Source organism: Panthera tigris, chromosome A2 (genome assembly GCF_018350195.1).
Source record: "Panthera tigris isolate Pti1 chromosome A2, P.tigris_Pti1_mat1.1, whole genome shotgun sequence".
Taxonomy (NCBI): domain Eukaryota; kingdom Metazoa; phylum Chordata; class Mammalia; order Carnivora; family Felidae; genus Panthera; species Panthera tigris.
Window position 1 is genome coordinate 118,325,195 of NC_056661.1, and position 20,531 is coordinate 118,345,725.

The 20,531-nt window shown below is 35.5% G+C and overlaps 1 protein-coding gene across 1 annotated transcript in view; it reads left to right on the top strand.

Annotated features, from left to right (window-relative positions):
* The window catches only part of TAX1BP1 (Tax1 binding protein 1), an 89,342-nt gene that overhangs the window by 24,064 nt on the left and 44,747 nt on the right, over positions 1-20,531 (top strand). The window contains exons 4-7 of the mRNA XM_042968844.1: positions 3,061-3,248; positions 6,580-6,738; positions 16,543-16,691; positions 16,785-16,875. Coding sequence (XP_042824778.1) covers positions 3,061-3,248; positions 6,580-6,738; positions 16,543-16,691; positions 16,785-16,875 — 587 coding nt within the window. The remainder of the gene's footprint in view (positions 1-3,060; positions 3,249-6,579; positions 6,739-16,542; positions 16,692-16,784; positions 16,876-20,531) is intronic.

Sequence of the window (20,531 nt, forward strand, 5' to 3'; positions counted from 1 at the left end):
CAGCAGAGAGCCTGATGTGGGGCTTGATCATTCGAGCCATGAGATCATGACCTGAGCCAAAACCGAGAGTCGGACGCCTAACCGACTGAGCCATCTAGGTGCCTCTGGTTGATAGAATTTCTAATGTCACGATACTAGAGCCGATTAGTCAGACTATATATGTTTTTTCTATTTAAACTTTTTATGTAAGTCTCTTGGCCATTTGCAAAGTTACTCAGCCATGGCTTAATAAATTTGGTTGTATATACTAGGAGGGTGGGGTTTTTAAAAGCTTTTAAAAATATATTGCTAGAGCTACCCTTATATTACTCTTTTTTAAACTATATATTTTGAAATAATTTTGGATGTAAAGTTGCAAAAATAGTACACAGAATTTCTGTATACCCATTGTCCAGCTTCCGTTAATGTTAACATCTTACATAGTACATTTATTTAAAAAATTAGGAATTTAACATTGGTGCACTGCTAGTGACTAAAGTATAAACCTTATTTAAATTTTATTGTTTCCAGTAGTGTTCTTTTTCCTGTTCCTGGATCCGATCCAAAATTCCACATTACATTTAATTGTCCTATCTTCTTATCTCCTCCAATCTGTGACAGTTCCTCATTCTGTCCTCTTTCATGACTTTTACAATCTTATTTTTTATTTTATTAAAACTTTTTTTTTTTTTTAAGAAAAAAAATTTTTTTTAAACGTTTATTTATTTTTGAGACACAGACAGAGCATGAATGGGGGAGGGTCAGAGAGAGGGAGACACAAAATCTGAAACAGGCTCCAGGCTCTGAGCTGTCAGCACAGAGCCCGACGTGGGGCTCGAACTCACGGAGTGCGAGATCACGCCCTGAGCCGAAGTCGGACACTTAACCGACTGAGCCACCCAGGCGCCCCACATTTTTTAAGTTTTTTAAAATTTATTTTGAGATAGTGTGCACAAGTGGGGGAGGGGAGAGAGAGAATCCCAAGTAAGCTCCGCACTGTCAGTGCAGAGCCTAATGTGGAGCTGGAACTCATGAACCGTGAGATCCTGACCTGAGCTAAAATCAAGAGTAGGTCACGAACTGACGGAGCCACCCAGGCACTTCTGTGTGGTGGTGTTTTTTCATGATTAGATTAATGGTATACATTTTTAGGAAGAATATCGTACAAGTGCTGTTTTATAGTCACTCTTCAGTGCGTTGTATCAGGGAGTACTTGATGTTCCTCTCTCATTCCTGGTGATGTTAATCTTTTTTTTAATTAAAAAAAAAGAATTTTTTTTAAAAACGTTTATTCATTTTAGAGAGAGAGAGGGAGACTCAGAATCTGAAGCAGGCTCCAGGCTCTGAGCTGTCAGCACACAGCCTGATGCGGGACTCAAACTCACGAGCCTTGAGATCATGAGCTGAAGTTGGATGATTAACTGACTGAGCCACCCAGGTGGCCCTGGTGTTGTTAATCTTGATCACTTGGTATCTGCTGGGTTTCTCTACTGTAAAGTTAGTATTTTTCCTTTTGTAATTAATGAATACTATGGGGGAGTTAGTTTGAGACTAAGGAAATACCTTGTTTTTCCTCAAATTTTCACCCTCTAATTTTAGTATCTATCAGTAAGATCTTGCCTATAACAATTAAATTTTTTTTTTTCATGTGCGTTTATGTTTTTGAGAGAGAGAGAGAGAGTGAGAGTGAGTGTGTTCAAGCAGGGGAGGGGCAGAGAGAGAATTTTCAAGCAGACTCTGCGCTGTCAGCTGAGACAGCCGGATGCAGGGCTCGAACCCACAAACCGTGAGACCATGACATGAGCTGGAACCAAGAGTCTGGCACTTAACCAACTGAGCCACCCAGGAGTCACTAGCTTGCAACAATTTTTATTGTTGTGTTTCACTAATGGTGCTTTTCTATGCTCATTCCTTGGACATTTACTAGTTGGAATTACTATGTTGAGTAGTTGTCTCTTTCCCCATAAACTCATAGGTATTTATTTTTTTCTATGGAATAAAATCGAATACTATCCTTTTTTGTTGTGCAAATTATTCTAGCTTTCTTTGGCCATTGGGAGCTCCCATCAGGTGGGCTCCTGTGTTTTTTGACATTCCCTCCACCTCCTGCCACTTTGAATTCTTTTTTGGGAACTTCTTTCTTGCAAGCACCACAAGTTGTCCCAGGCTTTTCTTGTATTTTCTCTGATCCTCTCTCTTTTTGCTTAGGAATAAAGTTAAATATTTTTTAAAGAAGGAAATCAAGTGAAGTAGATATAATAATAAGGTTGAAAATTTCAAGTTATGAAAGAATAGATGTAGTGGTTACAAATTTCTGGGTAGTTATGAATATTCAAGATAAGGTGAATGTATTGATCTTTGTGTAGTCATTTCACCACCACTGAATGCTTCCTTCTTATAAAGTCATTGTGGGGGATGCTAGAATTTTTATATATATTATATATTTGCCCTCAGTATTTCTGAGTTCTTGATAGGATATAAAGCAAGGTAATTGAAAGTACTATGGAGTGTGGTAGGTATGTATGTATTTTAACTGTAAAAAATACTGGGAGCTTTGGAGAAGAAGAGGTGAAGTTTAATTTTGAGCAGGGATAATCCAGCAAATCTTAAAAGGGGGTAACAGTTGAGACGAAGGAAGAAGGAACAAATATCAAACATATTCATCAGATAATGGGCTAGATGGTGTAAATATGTTATAGATTGTAATTCTGAGGTAGATGGCTTCATAGCTGTTTTACAGATAAGAAACTGGGGCTCAGGGAGGTTGAGTTACAATGGCTAGTAGTACAGCTGAATAAAGCTGTGTGATTCCAAAGGTTATTTTTTATTCTGCAAAAGTGGACTTCATCTTCCTTTCTTTTATACAATTCATGTACAGCACATTCCTTCCGTTCAATATCTTTCTTTTCATGGAATGAATGTCAAATTTGAGGGAAGATTTCTTTATATGATATATTCCCACCCGCAACCTAAACAGAGTCAGGAATGAGCAGAGATGGCAAGGTGTGTTAAATGGGGGAAAAAACCCCGTTAATTTCATAATAGGAAAGTTAATCAATTTTTTTATTAATTTTCTTTTAGGATATTACCTTCCAAATGATGATGGAGAATTTTATCAGTTCTGTTATGTTACCCATAAGGGTGAAATTCGTGGAGCAAGTACACCTTTCCAGTTTCGGGCTTCGTCTCCAGTTGAAGAGTTACTTACTATGGAAGATGAAGGAAATTCTGACATGTTGGTGGTGACCACAAAAGCTGGTCTTCTTGAGGTTAGTACCAACAGTGAGCTAGTGATTTATAGATAATTTAAGAACAGGGCTCATGTTGGCATTTAAAGAATTTAAAAGAATAACCTGAAAATCAAATGGTTTTTAACTAAAATAATAAACTTAGAGTGTTGTTTTTGGAATACTTTAAAAATCTTCCTGTCAGCTATTGATTTCACTGTGGAAGGGTGAATCAGGGAATATCCCTGTCTCTTAGTTTAGGTTGAGCATTTTTAGAATGATTTCCGTGTTCATTTTATCAAGTAAATAGCCTGGATTAACCATAATTTAAAGAGAGAAGGTGAAAGCCTTCTTACATTCTTTTAATTGACTATTTGGGAGTCATCGCATTGGCTCTAATAGAAATTTACTGTGCAGATGGTCTAATGTCTTACGTCTTAAATTTTAGTAATTATTGAAGGAGAAAATAGAACAACATTCTTATTTTAAGATATTTTTCAGTATCTTTAAAATCTAAGAAACTAGAATGTTACATTTGAATTTCTGAAAAACGGCTTATTTAGTTGGTTCGCTATGTATTTTTGGTTAATTTACATTCATGTTTCATCCAGCAGGTCATTGCTTTTTCTTTATAGTCAGGTGGATTTTTAAAGTTTATTTTGAGAGAGAGAGAGAAAGACCACATGAGGGAGGGGGAAGAAAGAGAATCTGAAGCAGGCTCTGAACTGTCAGCGCAGAGTCTGACATGGGGCTTGAACCCACAAATGGTGAGATCATGAGCTGAACTGAAACCAAGAGTCAGTCGCTTAACCAACTGAGCCACCCGAGTGCCCCAGATGGATATTTTTTATATGTAAATATTTTATGCCTTTGATTTTATTTTATTGATTTTATATCCTTATCTTCAAAAATTGAGGCTAGAGAAAAAACACAACAGGTCATAGATACAATACTTTCATTAGAGAGTCAAACTGGAGGAACCATTTTTTATTGTGAATTCTTCATATCTTCCCTTTCCCTTCCAGAAATTCCTTTCTTATCTTAAATAAAGAAATGTAACTTTTATAGGGTGACTGAAACATTTTGTGGTGACAGCCGCCTGATGATCAAGGTTTTTAGCCTGATATTTGAATGCTAGTCAAAGATGCTGAAACAAGCCCAGCTCTTAAAAAGAATGCAGTTAGTGTTTATATTGCAGCTTTTTGAATACTTGTTAGACCACCCTGATTTCAGGATGTCCAGCAGAAAAACAGACATTCAGGCATCGGTGTCTCTCTTATGTTCCTTCTCTAAGTTAATTGGGATGTTGCACAATTTATTCCACTTCTTCCTACTCATAAGGGGTACTTGATAAAGAAAATTGAAATTTATGTCTCTTAAATGCTGAGATAAAATATTTTTATATCTGACCCAATTTTTTTGATAAATATTTTAAATTTCCACATTCATCAAAATCTTTAATGGTTTTATCTAAAACTACACAAAAATAGTACAAATATATGAGATATTATTTGTGGCACTGTTGACATTGAAGGGTTATGTCTTGTGTTAATTTAACAGGTGAACCTTGATTGAATTTTCGATTTTTTAAAAAAATAGGTCATAGTTATGTATCTTCCATTATTCCCAAAATATCTATCTATTGGATGTTATAAAATTATTAATTTTCTTATTTATGATAGTGGTAGTTGAAAAGGAGACTGTCTTTAGGAGATGCTTGCTCTGAGTACTTAGGGGTGAAATGTCTGCAATTTCAAATGGTTGTAACAAAAAACAAAAACATAAGCAAGTGATAAAGGGAGATGGAGTTAAACATGGTGAAATATTAATAATCAGTGAATTTAGGTGATGGGTGTCAGTTATAAAATTTTCACTATTTTGTGTGCTTGGAAGATTTCAGATACATAATTGGAGGCAGGAATTAGACTTGTATACATTTTTATCTAATTTGAATTCCTTTTTAAAATTTCTATTTAACATTCAGTAAACTCTTCAAAAAGTATATGCCAGTTAAATGTATCACTGGGAAAATTGGTTCTTTCATAATGTTTCTGTTGCACCATGTCAAGATATGTTTTCACTTTTAAGCTGCCAGAAAATTTAGAGCCAAAAATTGGTTTTCAGAATATAAGGTATAAAGGAAGTTTAGTGAATAAATAAACTTTTCTTTTTTGAGGGCATTTGATTGCTGTTATTTTCATTTGGTCTGATGGAAGAGGTAGAAGGGTCATTCTAAAAATTTGCTGCTCTTCCAACTTTCACAAGACCCATTTTAGAGTTTAATCAGTTTGATTCCGTGACCCTGGAGAAACAATTTAGTGTACCAGGAGAAAACTTTATTTTAGCTAAATGTATGATGCCTCCTTTGCAAAATTTTCCCTCTGAGTCTTCATTATTCCCATTTGAATCAAAGACTGTTGTAAGAGAAAAGTTAACTATTTTATTTACTACTATTTTAGGTCCTTTAATTAGTAATTTTAGAATATTGGAGGTTTTGCTGAATTGAGTTACTGTTAGTGTGCCCCCCAAAATCAATTATGTAATTTATTGTTACAATCTGCATTTTTGTCCTAAAATTTGCAGTTTTTTAAAGTTTGTTTTAATTTAGCTAAATAGAGCAGCTGCTATTCCTTAGTACCAAAAGTTTTAAGAGTAATGCCATAGGTGATGGTCTTCTATAACACACAAGGGAGTTCTTAGTACATTCAAAGATCTCTCCTAGCTTTACATTTAAGAAGAGTTATGGAATATATATGATTTCACTCATGTAGAACTTGAGAAACTCAACAGATGAACATAGAGGAAGGGAAGGAAAAATAAGATAAAAACAGAGGGAGGTAAACCATAAAGAGACACTTAAATACAGAGAACAAACTGAGGGTTGCTGGTTAGGGGGGTGGGTGGGTTAAATGGGTGATGGACATTAAGGAGGGCACCTTTTGGGGGATGAGCACTGTGTGTCATATAAGATGAATCACTGGGTTCTACTAAAGCTAAGACTGTACTGTATGTTAACTAACTTGAATTTAAATAAAAAAAAAAGTGGTATACATTTTCTTCTTGATAAATACTCAAGAAAAACCCAGAATTAAGTCACTTGGAAAACTTAATATGCCCTGTTTTTGGTACTAATTTGAAAATTGATTAGCAGGCAACTTCATAATAAAGTTTATTGATTTTATACCTTTTAATGTTTCCTTTTTTGCCCAAAGAAGGTTTAAATTTGATTTGAGTTTTTATTTAACATGTATGATTCATGAAGTAAATCGTATGTAAAAGTTCTTTTTGTGCATTTCTTTACTATTTTTTTGAGATGGAAAACTAATCACATTTTAGGATTATAAAAAATCAATGTGAGTTTTTTGTTTTATAGTTGAAAATTGAGAAAACCATGAAAGAAAAAGAAGAACTATTAAAGTTAATTGCTGTCCTGGAAAAAGATACAACACAGCTTCGAGAACAAGTTGGAAGAATGGAAAGAGAGCTTAACCATGAGAAAGAGAGATGTGACCAGCTGCAAGCAGAGCATAAGGTTAGTTGTGTTTTATGTCACCGTTTGGAGTTGATAGTGTATTGCTTGAAACTCCACTTTTTCAAGAACTTAAACCAGTTAAAGTGGATAAAAACTACCTGTTTAAAAAAAAAAAAAAAAACCCAGCATTTAGATATATACTTAGAGGAGAATAGGTCTGTTCCTGTCAGTTTTCTTCCACAGCTTCTTTTATGTTATAAATGTTTAAAATACTGTTAGCTTTTTTTGGTACCAGACTTGATGAGGTGGTTCCTGACAACTGTTTTTTTGTTTTTTAAGTTTATTCATTTATTATTTCTGAGAGAGCACACAAGCAGGGAAGGGACAGAGAGAGAGAGGGAGACACAGAATCTGAAGCAGGCTCCGGGATCTGAGCTGTCAGCACAGAGTGCCCATGTGGGGCTCAAACTCATGAACTTGAGATCATGACCTGAGCTGCAGTTGGTTACCGACTGAGCGACCCAGGCACCCCACTGTGTTTTTTGTTTTTTTTTTTTAATGTTTATTTTGACAGAGAAAGAGAGCATGTGAGTAGGGAGAGGGGGAGAGAGAATCCCCAGGCTCAGTGTAGAGCTTGACGTGGGGTTCAGTCCCACCTGCACGGGGTTGCAACCTGAACTGAGATCAAGAGTTGGATGCTTAACCAACTGAGCCACCCAGGTGCCCCAACTGACAACTGTTTCTATATGATTTATATCTAGTTGTAAAATAATTGATCAGTATTTGGTGGGGGAGGGTGGTTGGAAATATAATTAGGAGTGATAAATGCTGATTAAGGGGAGAATAGAACAAAATAGTTAAAGTTACTTTTCCAAAAAGTGGAATTCAATGAAATAAAATGTAGTATTCGGCAAAATTTTGAAATCTTTGATGTGAGCAATGCTATAAATTATCCTAAAAAAAAAAAAAAACCACATAATTAAAATTGGCACAATATCTTGAGGTAAGAAAAAGAAGTATAAGTATAAAACAGTGTAGTTTCATTAGAGATGCAAATGGATTTAATTTAGGGTGACTCAGTTGTGCTCAGCTGAGCATTTGACTCTTGATTTCAGCTCAGGTCACGATCTCAAGGTTCGTGAGTTCGAGCCTCACATTGGGCTCTGTGCTGACAGTGTGGAGCCTGCTTGGAATTCTCTCTCTCCCCTCTCTGCTCACTCTTTGTCTTTCTGTCTCTCAAAATAAACATTAAAAAAAAATGATGTAACTTAATAGTTGAAAATAAAAAGCAATCACCTGGTCATTGACCTGTTATTTTCATAAGAAAAGTAATTGGTTAGTTTTTCAAACACAGACTGCGATGATACATATCACAATCTCACAACTGGTTGGATATTCTTATGTCTTTTGACATGATTGACCCTAAAGATGGGATGTGTTCCATTCTCTTGTCCAACAAGGCCTAGAGCAGTTAATTATTACTTGAACCACTGGTACAATGATTTTCAATAATTTTTATACTCCAGTAGAGTAGTTGTAAATTGCACACCTGAACAGAGATGATACAGAAATAGGGCTTAAATTCTGAAAAACTTTCTCTTGACTTGTAGTTGTTTGAAGAGTGTTCTTTTGAGTTAGAGGGTGACCTATCAAACAATGTGTACAATTCTAACTCTTCCTTGAGACATCTGTAATGTCTCTGTTATTACCATTTGCCTTTTTAGTTTAAAATAAGCAGTTATTCCCCTAATTTTACTATTAGTATCTTGCAGTAAAAGCAGGTATACCGAATTAAAATACGATAAAATACCAAATGTGCCTACCTTGATTGTTAGGACATTTCAGCTCAATTATGTATTCAGTTATTTTAACTCCCTGGCTGTTTTGTATAGTTCTTATTCTTTTCTCTCTATTCTTTACATGTTTATTTCGTTTGTGCCTGGGTTTGTCGGTTTTCCAAAGTGGAATGCCAATCTTTTTTTCTTTCACTCAATTACAACAAATTAGAGGGGTGGAAGTGAGATAGAAGATGATATTCATGAAAATGGCCCATCACAGCATGTACTTGGCCCATAAGATCAAAAATGCCCTGAAATGTGGCCTTTGAGGTTTCAAATCTGATCAACTTGAAATCCAAGGGAAGAATGGATGATTGGAAGAATAGGAATGGTGGAATGGTAGGCTTTCAATTGTGTGAGATTACTCATGTGCATCAGGTCGTGCCTCTGGTTCAGTGGAGTATTAGCTGAGAGTTAATGCTGTCCACATGACGAGGGTTAAGCGCTACAGATAAGACTATTATAAGAGAGCTTATTCTGACATACTTAGATTGAGAAAGTGGTAGATTGAGGGCGGGGGATTAATGAAGCAAAATAAAATTTGTAGGAGATTGTGGCTCTTGTATCCAGAAGAGGTCTTCAGAAGTTTTTATGGCAGCTCATAAGTCTTGATGACAGACACTAATCTTGGAGGGGACTTCTTCCCTGCTACTATTCTTGTGTTGGTATTGTACTCTGGGAAGATGAAACAGGTAGAAGTGATATTTTTTTTTTTAATGGTATTCTATACTATGAAAATGGTAATTAAAAAAAGGACCTAGAACAGTGTTTGTTACATAAATAGATTCTCACTACATGTAGCTATTATTTTACTAGTTTTCATAATGATGATCTAGAGAAAGAACCAAAATGTGAATAAAATCTAAATATGAAATCCATGCCATTTTCCTCAGATTCTAGAAATGATACTTATATAATGTTGAAAAAAATTTCTTAGTCATATGTTGGCAATTGCCTGTTTATTTCTGGGGATGAAATAATGGGCTTGCAGGGAAAAATAGTTCCTTTTCTTTTCTAATCACGGGGCTTTTTAATGAATTTTTTTTTTTTTTCCACCTCCGGAATCAGTCTTCCTCTAATCAGGCAGGCCTGCTGGGCAGCTAGAAGTCGCTTGCCTTAGTTGGGTGGCTTATAAAATCCATGACATATCTTGGCACCTGTTTTAAATCTCTTGTGGTGTGAATTCTAAAAAACAATCTTGATGCTTGTTAAGAATTGTCTTCTAAATGTTTTCTCTTTGAGGTCCTGAGTGTATGTACTGCTGAGTATCTGAAGGGCTGTTATGATGTATCATCTACAATTTCACTTAAAATTTTAGAATGGACAGTATGGAACAGAATGATCTGTAGTACCCTTCAGTTTCTTCATGATAGAAAAAATTGTTTTCCTTGTTTTATAAAATAAGATTAGCTTGTTAGCCATTCAGTACCTGACAAATACTGAGTTAAATGTTTATAAAGTAAAAACTTTCATCTTTTATAAATATTGACTTTTTTCATTGTAAAATGCCAATAGAAACACTCCTATTTTGTAAATTAAAAGAATTGGATGTGTTAAGGTTATCAAAAACAGATTGGCTTAAATGTTATGTTTAATTATGTTTTAGATTATTTTGTGTAATTGGCTGCTTAAAGGAATAAATTAGGATTACAAAGTAGATTAAAACTGAAACCAACTAACATCTATAAATAATTATAAAATACATATTATATTTCACCTGTATTTTAATGTGATCTGTATATGTTCTGTCATTCATGGGTACCCTAGATTTAAACAGTAATTATTTTCATAATTAAGGATAATTTTTACATTCATTTCTAATTCACCTCTAAGTGTAGATTTTTCTCTCCTATAATAGGCTAATTAATAAAAATAAGTCATTATACTTAATGCAAGCCAGGTGCAGTTCCGAGTGTTTACTTATGTTAACTCATTTAATCCTATAAGGTGGGCATTGTTACGTAGGAACTTTACAAAGATAGCACAGAGGTGTTACTTAACCTGCCTAAGATTGAACAGTTTGTAAAGTGGTAGAGGCAGGCTGTGTGGCTCCTTCTAGTACTCTTAATGACGGTCTATACTTTTGCCTGAAAGGACTAAAGATTTGAGCTTATCTAATTGATCTTTTTTTAAAAACAGCTTTATTGAAATGTGATTTATAACTGGCATACCATAAAGTCCAACACTTTACAATAGACAGTTCAGTGGTTTTTATTACATGTATAGAATTATGCAGTCATTTCCATAACCTAATTTTAGCACACTTTCATCACCCCAGAAGAAACCTGTACCTGTTGGTGGTCATTCTCTATTTCCTTTCCCCTCAGTCCCAGGCAACCACTAAACTAAATTTCTTTTTCTGTGGATTTGTGTATTTTGGGCATTGCATACAAATGGAATCATGTGTGGCCTTTTGTGACTGGTTTCTTTCACTTAGCATAATGTTTTCAAGGCCCATCCATAGTATAATAATTATCAGTACTTTATTTCATTTTATTGTCAAGTAATATTCCATCGTATTGATTAGTCTTTTTTTACCCTAACTTTACATTTTTTAGACTTACATAAAAATGAGCAGTTTTGGGACGCCAGGGTGGCTCAGTCAGTTAAGTAGCCGACTTTGGCTGAGGTCATGATCTGGTGGTTCACAAGTTCAAGCCCTGTGTCGGGCTCTGTGCTGAAAGCTCAGAGCCTGGAGTCTGCCTCAGAGTCTCTCTTTCTTTCTCGGCCCCTCCCCTGCTTACGCATGTATGTGCTCTTTCTCTCACAAATAAATGAAAAAACATTTTAAAAAATTAAAAAAATGAATAGTTTGTAGGTATATTCATTGTGTATTTGAAAATTAGAAGATTAAAAACTGAGACTCAGGAAACCAAATGATAACGAGTCTTGTTTTTCAAATAGGACTAAAACAAACTATGGCTTTAAGTTTTGTAGTTTTCTTTTGGAGCCTAAACTATGAATTGAGTTTTTTTAATAAGATGCATTTTTTTTTTTTTAATGTTTATTTTTGAAAGAGAGAGAGGAAGACACAGAATCTGAAGCAGGCTCTAGGCCCTGAACTGTCAGCACAGAGCCATGCGGGGCTCGAACCCATGAACTGTGAGATCATGACCTGAGCTGAAGTCGAACACTTAATTGACTGAGTCACCCAGGCACCCCACCATAAAATATATTCTTAACTTGAATGTTGATAATAATAAGGTGTACTTCAGTGTATTTTTTGGTATGATTTTTAAAACAATTGTGGATAGTAACCCCTTACCACATGGTTGATTTGCAAATATTTTCTCCCATTTTGGAAGTCACTTCTTATTTATTTATTTTTTTAAATTTTTTTTTTAATGTTTGTTTATTTTTGAGACAGCATGAACGGGGGAGGGTCAGAGAGAGAGGGAGACACAGAATCCGAAACAGGCTCCAGGCTCTGAGCTGTCAGCACAGAGCCCGACGTGGGGCTCGAACTCACAGACCGCGAGATCACGACCTGAGCCGGAGTTGGACGCTCAACCGACTAAGCCACCCAGGCGCCCTGGGAGTCGCTTTCATTTTGATAATTTGATTTGTTGTGCAGAAGCCTTTTAGTTTGCTGTAGTCCACTTCTTTATTTTTCACTTTTGGTGTCAAATTCATAAAATTCTAAGACCAGTGTCAAGGAGCTTCTTTCTCGGAGTTTCATGGTTTCAGGTCTTAAGTCTTTGAGTTGATTTGTTGTATGTGGTGTAAGGTAGTAGTTCAGTTTCATTCTTTAGCATGTAACTGTCCACTTTTCCCAACACCATTTAGAGAAGAGATTGTTTTTTCCCTGTTGTATATTCTTGGCTCCTTTTCCGTGAATTAATTGACCATATATGCATTGGTTTATTTCTCTTTTCTTGATTCTGTTCCGTTGATCTGTGTGTAAATATGTTACATATCCATGTGTAACAAGCATTATAATGGAATACACAGAAATCATTCAGTTTCATTAAAAGACAGTGTAAGTAAAATTATACTGTCCTATTTTTTTTTCATATTCCCTTATTAATAAATACACATGAAATCTAATTTAAAAATTATTTGTCTGGATGGGGTGCCCGGTTGGCTCAGTCAGTTGAGTGTCTGAGTTCGGCTTAGGTTATGATCTTGCGTTTGTGGGTTTAAGCCCCGCATTGGGCTCTGTGCTGACAGCTCAGAGCCTGGGGCCTGCTTCAGATTCTGTGTGTCCCTCTCTCTCTGCCGCTCCCCTGCTCAAAAAATTTTGAGCTCTCAAAAAATAAAATAAAATGTTAAAAAAATTAAAAATTACTTGTCTGTGGAATGTATACGTGTTCAGGAAATAACTTAAACAATAAATTTATTTGTAGGCTAGCTTCCCTTTTAGCTCTAACCAAAAAATTTAATCCTTTGAATCTGGTATTATAAAGGTAGAATATAAGTGTATTTGCTCTTAGCAGGTTTTCGACAGAAGTAGTCTTCTTGGAAAAGAAGAATAGTTATTCTTGATGCAGATTTTTTTAAGTGAATTTGTTGTTGCTGCTCAAATAAAGTATAAGTTTTTCTCAAGATAAATTTGTTACTGAAGAGATTATATGAATTTTTAACTTTTAAAGATATTTTAATTCAGAGATCTAAAATAAACTGAAGGGCACGTGCCCTAGGTGGCTCAGTCGGTTGGGCATTGACTCTTGATTTTGGCTCAGGTCATGATCCCAGGGTCATGGGATTGAGCCCTCTGTTGGGCTCTGAGCTTAGCATGGAGCCTGCTTAAGATTCTCTCTCTCCTCTGCCCTTCTCCCCTGCTAGCATTCTCTCTAAAACAAAAATAAAAAATAAACTGAAATAAACATGCTAAAATAACTTATTTCAGATTAGTTTACAAAAACAAATAACCCAACTGTAACCTGAACAGGTTGTATTTATGGGGGCAGTGTTAATGAAAGAGGAATTGCCTAATTATTATTTATTTTGCCTTTTATCCTGTCATTTTAATGCCGTGAAGATGTTATTGAACATTGTTAATTATATCTTTGGTATGTTTCTAGAAACCAGAGAAGATGCACTTATATTCTATGTAGATAACTGTATATAGCTCAGTGTTTTAGTTGATTTCAGGAAGCAGAGTGAGAAAAGCCAGATTAAGTCAGATGAGTAAGGTTCATTTTAAAATCTAACAATTTCCATAAAAAACATAATCCTTTAAAATGTTTATTTTTGAGAGAGAGAGCATAAGTGGGGGAAGGGCGAGAAAGAGAAAAGAGAATCCAAAGCAGGCTGCCTGCTGTCCTTGCAGAGCCTGATGTGGGGCTCAAACTCATGAACCTTGAGATCAACACCTGAGCTGAAGTCAGATGCTTAACCAACTGAGCCACCCAAGGGCCCCCATAACATAATCCATTTGCCAATAATTTGCTGTTTAGAGCATTCAGGTACTAATTTACTAAATTTTACCACTGTATACATTTGAATCCAGAATACTTTATCGAAATAGTTGTCCAGGGTAATATTTATTTATTTTGAGGGGGGAAGAGAGGCAGAGAGGGAGCGAGAATCCCAAGCAGACCCCAAGCTCAGTCTGGAGCCTTATGTTGGACTCGATCCCATGATGGTGAGATCATGACCCGAGCCAAAATTAAGAGTCGGTTGCTCAACCCACTGAGCTACCCAGGCACCCCAGTTGTCCTAATATTATATCTGTTTTCTTTCAGATTGTATTCATTTGTAATCAGAATTTGGTGTTTTTTTAAACATGAGAATAAGTATGTTCTGTTGCTTCAGATTTTTTTAGTGCGTGCTTAGCCACCTAAGTGGCTGGCTTATTTATTTATTTTTATCTGGTTCATATTTGAGAGTTGACTTGAAGGAATTGCTAATAGTGGTTCATGGTAGCAGAGATTCTTTAATCTCAGAGGAGGGGATGAAGTCGGCTACATGAATTTGAAATGTCCAAATCCCTTAATCTCCTTTTGCCTCCATTGTTGTAATTGTTCTTATCTTGGTACACAGTGTAGCAGACTTAATCTGTTTAAGTTTTACTTTAATATTAGAATTATGTTTTGGGGCATGATTTGCAAATATTGACTGAATATTTATCTTAAATTTCAAGTGCTTTTCAAAGATTGTGTTCTAAATTCTTTTTTAAAAAGTTGGTTTTTGAAAGAAAGCAGGAGTTTTAGTTTGTGTGTACTACCACAGACTTTAATGTCATTTTCATGCTAAGAAGGACCTAGCCATATTGAGATGCTATGTGCTTCACTCAGACATGGGAACTAGAGGCCTGAAAAAGAATCTCAAGCATTTTCATGCCATTAGAAAATCCGTATGGATGCTGAGAAGCTATTAGGTGCTTTAATGGGTACTGGAGAAAGACGCTAAGACTCTTCAAGTTGCATTAGAATTAATTTGTGACTCACTGTAGAGTTAACTTAGCTCATAGGTAAAGCAGTTAGTTAATATTTTGCATTTAGTTGCTTATGAATCTTCTGATTCTTGGCCCATACATTTTTTAGAATGCTGTTTACCTGATATAGAACTTCATTAGTTACAGATTCAGAAACTAGTTTTTGCTTCTAGGCAATCTAATCCTTGTTTTAGGAAGAAATAGCTAGATTAAATCTGTAAGCTATTTACTGTGCAAAAAGAGCATTTGGTAAAACCAGCAATACAAAATTAAAAAAAAGAAAACAAAACACAGCTATTAGAAACCTCTCTGGCTATCTTTATAAATGAACAAGACAAATAAATGAAAAATGTGTCAGATTTTGCAAGAATCCTTGGATATTGACAGCAGTTTACAGCAGAGGGAATAAATATTATTTGCTTTCTGTGGTCATTGGAATCAGACAAGCGTTTAGTTTTTTTTGTATGACAGTCTTTAGTTAATGTTGCAGATTCAGTAAACAAACATTTGCTTTGAGCAAAAATAAAACCAAGAGAGTGTATCTGACCATTATTGTGATGAGCTTTTTAATGAAGATGCAACATAGCAATTTTCATATTCTTAAGTAATCTCTACACCCAGTATGGGGCTGGAGCAATTTTTATATTTTAGTGATATATTTAAAGTGGTATTTCCCTTATAAGTAAAAAAATTTGGCTGACTTTATGAAAAAGTTGTTTGTAAATACTGTATAACATTTGTTACATTTAAATTGTAAGACTGGTGCTTTTAGCTTCTGCTGTTGCCTAGATGGGTGGTACTTTTATATGTGGAAAGTTTTAAAAGTATTTTTTAACAAAACCAGTTTGTTTTAATTTATCAGTTCTTTGAGGTATAGTTTTCCATAACAGTACTTTCATATGCACTGATACATTTGATTCTCATGATTTTATAGAGTGAGGGAGAAAAGGCTTTATTATCTTCATTTTACAGACATAAATTGGGCTTAGCGAGGAGCTTGACCAAGTTCTTATAAGTTAAATGTCTTGATGTGTTAAAATTTTTTTAAACTTTTAAATTGTTTGTCCAAAGTGGAATATTCTATTTTAAATAGAAGTAATTTTTTTTTTTTTTTTAATTGCATTTACTACTTTTGTATTTCAGTTTCTTTGAGTATTTGTTCAGGCCTCTGAGCCACAGTGGCAGGATCATTAGGAACCTTGCTTTAGACATGTATCTTAACTTAGTGCTTTGGTATAATTATCAGTGGCACTTAGCGATCTGTGCTGTAATAAGTTGTTAACCTTGGTAGTATCATTTGAAACCTGATTTGTCACTGGAGTAGCATTGAAAAACAGGATGTCAAAAATGAAAGTGACCAGTTTAAAATGTTTTCTCTCATTTTTTGTTGCCTGCCCTCTGGTGGAGAAGTTTGTGAAATCAACAATTGGTGGTTGAGAAGTCTGGAAAGGAAATTAATAATTGTTTCATTTGGTGTATAAAAAGTTGAATGTATATTTCAGTTTCAGGTTTAGTTTTTAATCTAGTTTATAAACTTTAGAGGGGACAAATGTGGGATTAACAATTTAAGAATACACAGATTTCTTAAAGATTTGCAAATTTGTCATAGAAATTACGTTTCCCAAAATACTCCTTGTTGTTTCTAAGGGTCTTGTTGAAGTATCACAAAGTTTAAGAACGGAAAATGAAGAGTTTAAGAAGAGATACAATGATGCTACGTCCAAAGCTCTCCAGCTTGAGGAAGATATTGTGTCAGTGACACATAAAGCGATCGAAAAAGAAACTGAATTAGACAGGTATTTCTGATGGTTTTAAAAAATAACTTTATGTTCCAAAAATGTTTTAAAGAAGGTTTTTTTTGGGTCTGTATTAATGTTACTTTAACTCAGTTTAAAGGATAAACTCAGGAAGACACAGTATGAAAGAGAACAACTGGAATGTCAATTGAAGACCGAAAAGGATGAGAAGGAACTTTATAAGGTAGTTTATTCTTTCCATTTCTATTCGTTATCTCTTGCTGTGTAACAAGTGATCCCAAAACTTAGTGGTTAGGGATTTGGTAGCAGCTTAGCTACGTGGTTCTGGCTCAGGGTCTCCTGGTCAGTTGCAGTTAGGATGTTGGTAAGGGTTGCAGTCAGCTTAAAGGCTTGATTCGAACCAGAGGATCTGTCAGGGTGGCTCATGCAAATGACTTTTGGCAGGATGTCCTTCAGTTTCTTGCTGTGTGGCCTCCTCAGTGGCTGCTTGAATGTTTTCACAACATGGCAGTCCGTTTCCCTTGGAGTGAGCTATCCAAGAGAGAACAAGGAGGAGGTCCCAGTGCACTTGGTGACCTAGCCAGCGAAGTTGTATGTTGGTGCTTCTACTTTGTCTTATTCATTAAAGACAAGTCACTTGGTACAGTCAACACTCAAGGAGAAGGGAATTAAGTTCCACTTCTTGCAGAGAGGAAGTATCAAAGGATTTGGGGACCTTTTAAGACTACCCCATGGTGTATAGTCCCTAAAAGTTTTCAGGGAATTTGCTGGTATTTTAGTTGCTTAGCAGGTAATACATGATAAGTCAGAGATTTAATACTATAACAAGATACTTATTTATTAGAATTTATAAAACCTAATTGTTTTCCCCTTTAAGAACATATAAATCTTAGAACATTAACTTATTTCTGTGATGATCATTATGTTTCAGAGTTTGACTTTTAGAATAATCTTCAGAGAATGTCATTTTAAAAAATAATCTTTCTGGGGTGCCTGAGTGGCTCAGTTAAGTGTCCAACTTCCACTCAGTCATGATCGTGTGGTCTGTGAGTTTGAGCCCCACATCAGGCTCTGTGATGACAGCTTGGAGCCTGAAACCTGTTTTGGATTCTGTGTCTCCCTCTCTCTGCCCCTCCCCCGCTCATGATCTGTCAGTCTCCATCTCAAAAATAAATAAACGTCAAAAAATAATTTAAGAAATCTGACAGATCATTACCTTTTGAAATTGTTCTTCATTTTTAAATGATTCTGAAATAGAATGGTTAGCCTAAATACCAATAATGTTGTGGATGTAAATTGAGACATGTTTATCTTAAGTGTTCTTATCTTAGCAGTTTTTTTTTTTTTTTTTTTTTTTTTTTAATGTTTGCTTATTTTTGAGAGAGAGACAGAATGCGACTGGGTTAGGGGTAGAGAGAGAGGGAGACACAGAAGAACAAGCAGACTCCAGGCTCTGAGCTATCAGCCCAGAGCCCGACGGAGGGCTCGAATTCACGAGCCTCGAGATCATGACCTTAGCTGAAGTCAGCTCAACCGACTGAGCCACCCAGGTGCTCAGCAGTTCTTGAAGGCAGTTCCAGATGAGGAATTTCAAGAACTTTTTGAGTTAAGTCAGTATTATTTGGAGAGATTCAGTCTCTTGATTAGATTAGAAAAGGGCTTGCTTATGTATTGTGGTATATATTTGATTAAAGAAAACCCTACACCTGTGCATATATATTTAGTATTTGAGACCTACAATTTGCACGTAGAAACTGGAATATGATTTGTATTGCCAGTGGTTTTTTCCTTTTTATTTGTGGTGGTGGTGGTGGTTTGTTGTTGGGTTTTTTTTGTTTGTTTTTTTTTTTTTTAGGAAGATAAAAATAAAAAAAAATATTGAATCCACCATGCAACTTAGAGCAGAGAGCCATGGATGGGGACGTTTTACATGCCATGGATTATACTCATTTTATTTCTTGAATAGCTTATCCCCAGAGCGTGTGTGTGTGCATGTGTGTCACTCAAAACAGGAAGAAAAATAGTGATGATTCACTTGTAGGTGGTTTTATGATTTGACCCTTTAAGAATATATATCTCAAAGTAATGTTTGATTTTTGAACAAGATTTTGTGAAAAAGGGAAATACAGATACCTAGAGAAATTGATGTAGTTGGGTTACTGTTGACGTAGTGTTTTTGCAAACACTCTCCAAAAATGCAGCTTAAACTTTTAAAGTTACAAAGCATTTTTTAACAAAGTGAAAATCTGGCATCTCATAATTTTTTACTCAATGTCACTGTGAATTTCACTGAGAGGATTTCAGGTTTTTTGCCAGGAAAAGACCTGAGCATTATTTCTCTGTGGATAAAGTGCTTTCCGTGTTGTTTTCTTGTTAGCATAGTGGGAGATAATAAGAGAAATACAATGTCTATGTCTTCAGTCACTTCAATTCAGTAATAAAATGAATTCTGAAGGCAGACTAGTTAGTATTGGGAAGGGTTTGGGAAGATCCTAAGTAAACCAGTGATGGTGAAGAGGTGTAGTGAATAATAACCAGGACAAGTTATTGGAAAGAGAAAAGACCTATCCTTAAAATGGTCATTTTTCACACTGCCTTTCTTTTCTTTCTGTTATTAGAATAGGACTTGTGGTGTTTGTAGAGGATTGGTAAGCACATTTTAGGGCAAATCCAAAATTTATTTTTCCTTTACAGCTCTCAATTATTTCTCCCTTAGGTCTTGTGCTTTTTTTCACTTTCTGTGTCTGTTTTACACCTGAATGACAAGTCCTTTGCTAAAAGACTTCGTATCTGGAAGGAAGAGAAAGAATGAGGTGTTTTGGGGATTTATTCTTTTATAGTGTGATAATATCTCCAGTTTTCTGTAAGCATTATCAGTAGGGATCAAAGTGACTTTGAACTCTTCATTTGAATACACTCTGCCCCAACCTCCCAGCATTCCAAACAGTATTTCATTTGTGTGTTTCCCCAAAACTGGAAGTAAAACTCTTCCTTAGAGACTTTTGTTTTGTGGTTTTTCTTTTTTATGGAAAGGAGTCTCCATTTAGTGTGATAAGACATCGTGTTCTACTTTTAACCTCAGAAACATGCTTTCCTTTCCATATTGTTTATAAAAATAACCAGAGAGATTACTTTTGTCTCTCTCCTCAGCCCCCATTAGATCATATGACCCATCCCTGTCCTATCAGAATTTAGAGGAATTGATAAAACACTTGAGCTGGTAATTACGAAAATTAGATAGTGTTTCTAAAGTGATGCTGCAAAGGTCTTGGCTGGTGACATCTTCAGAGAATCTGGAATTCTTTGCTATTTTTATTATTTTTTTAATGTTTATTTACTTTGAGAGAGAGCAGTGGGGAGGGGCAGAGAGAGACAGAACATCCCAAGCAGGGGTCAGCACAGAACCCGATGTGGAGCTTGGTCCCATGAACTGTGAGCGAAATCGTGACCTGAGCCAAAACCAAGAGTTGGACACTCAACTGACTGAGCCACCCAGAGACCCCTGGAGTTTTTTTCCATCCTTGTGAGCAGGAATTAGTGTTTCATTAGTCACACATTTAGAGTCAAGTGTGAAAAGTATGTCAATTCATTTCTCTCTGGTACTCTTAACCAAAGCAAGATACTCTTTATAGTGAAAACTAGATATCTATACTCTTTATAATTTCAGTTATGGAATTTGACTTGTGCATCTGTTAATGGGCAAACTGCTGCCAAAGTTCCTGGGAAAATTAATATAGTTGAGTTAATGAATCAAATATATTTTTAGGCACACAGGAAGTAAATGACAGTACTTCTCCCAGCCAGAAATTGAATTGCTTAAGATGTTCTTGAATGTACCCCTTTAGTTTTCCAGAATCTCGCCATACCTTTGTATCTGAC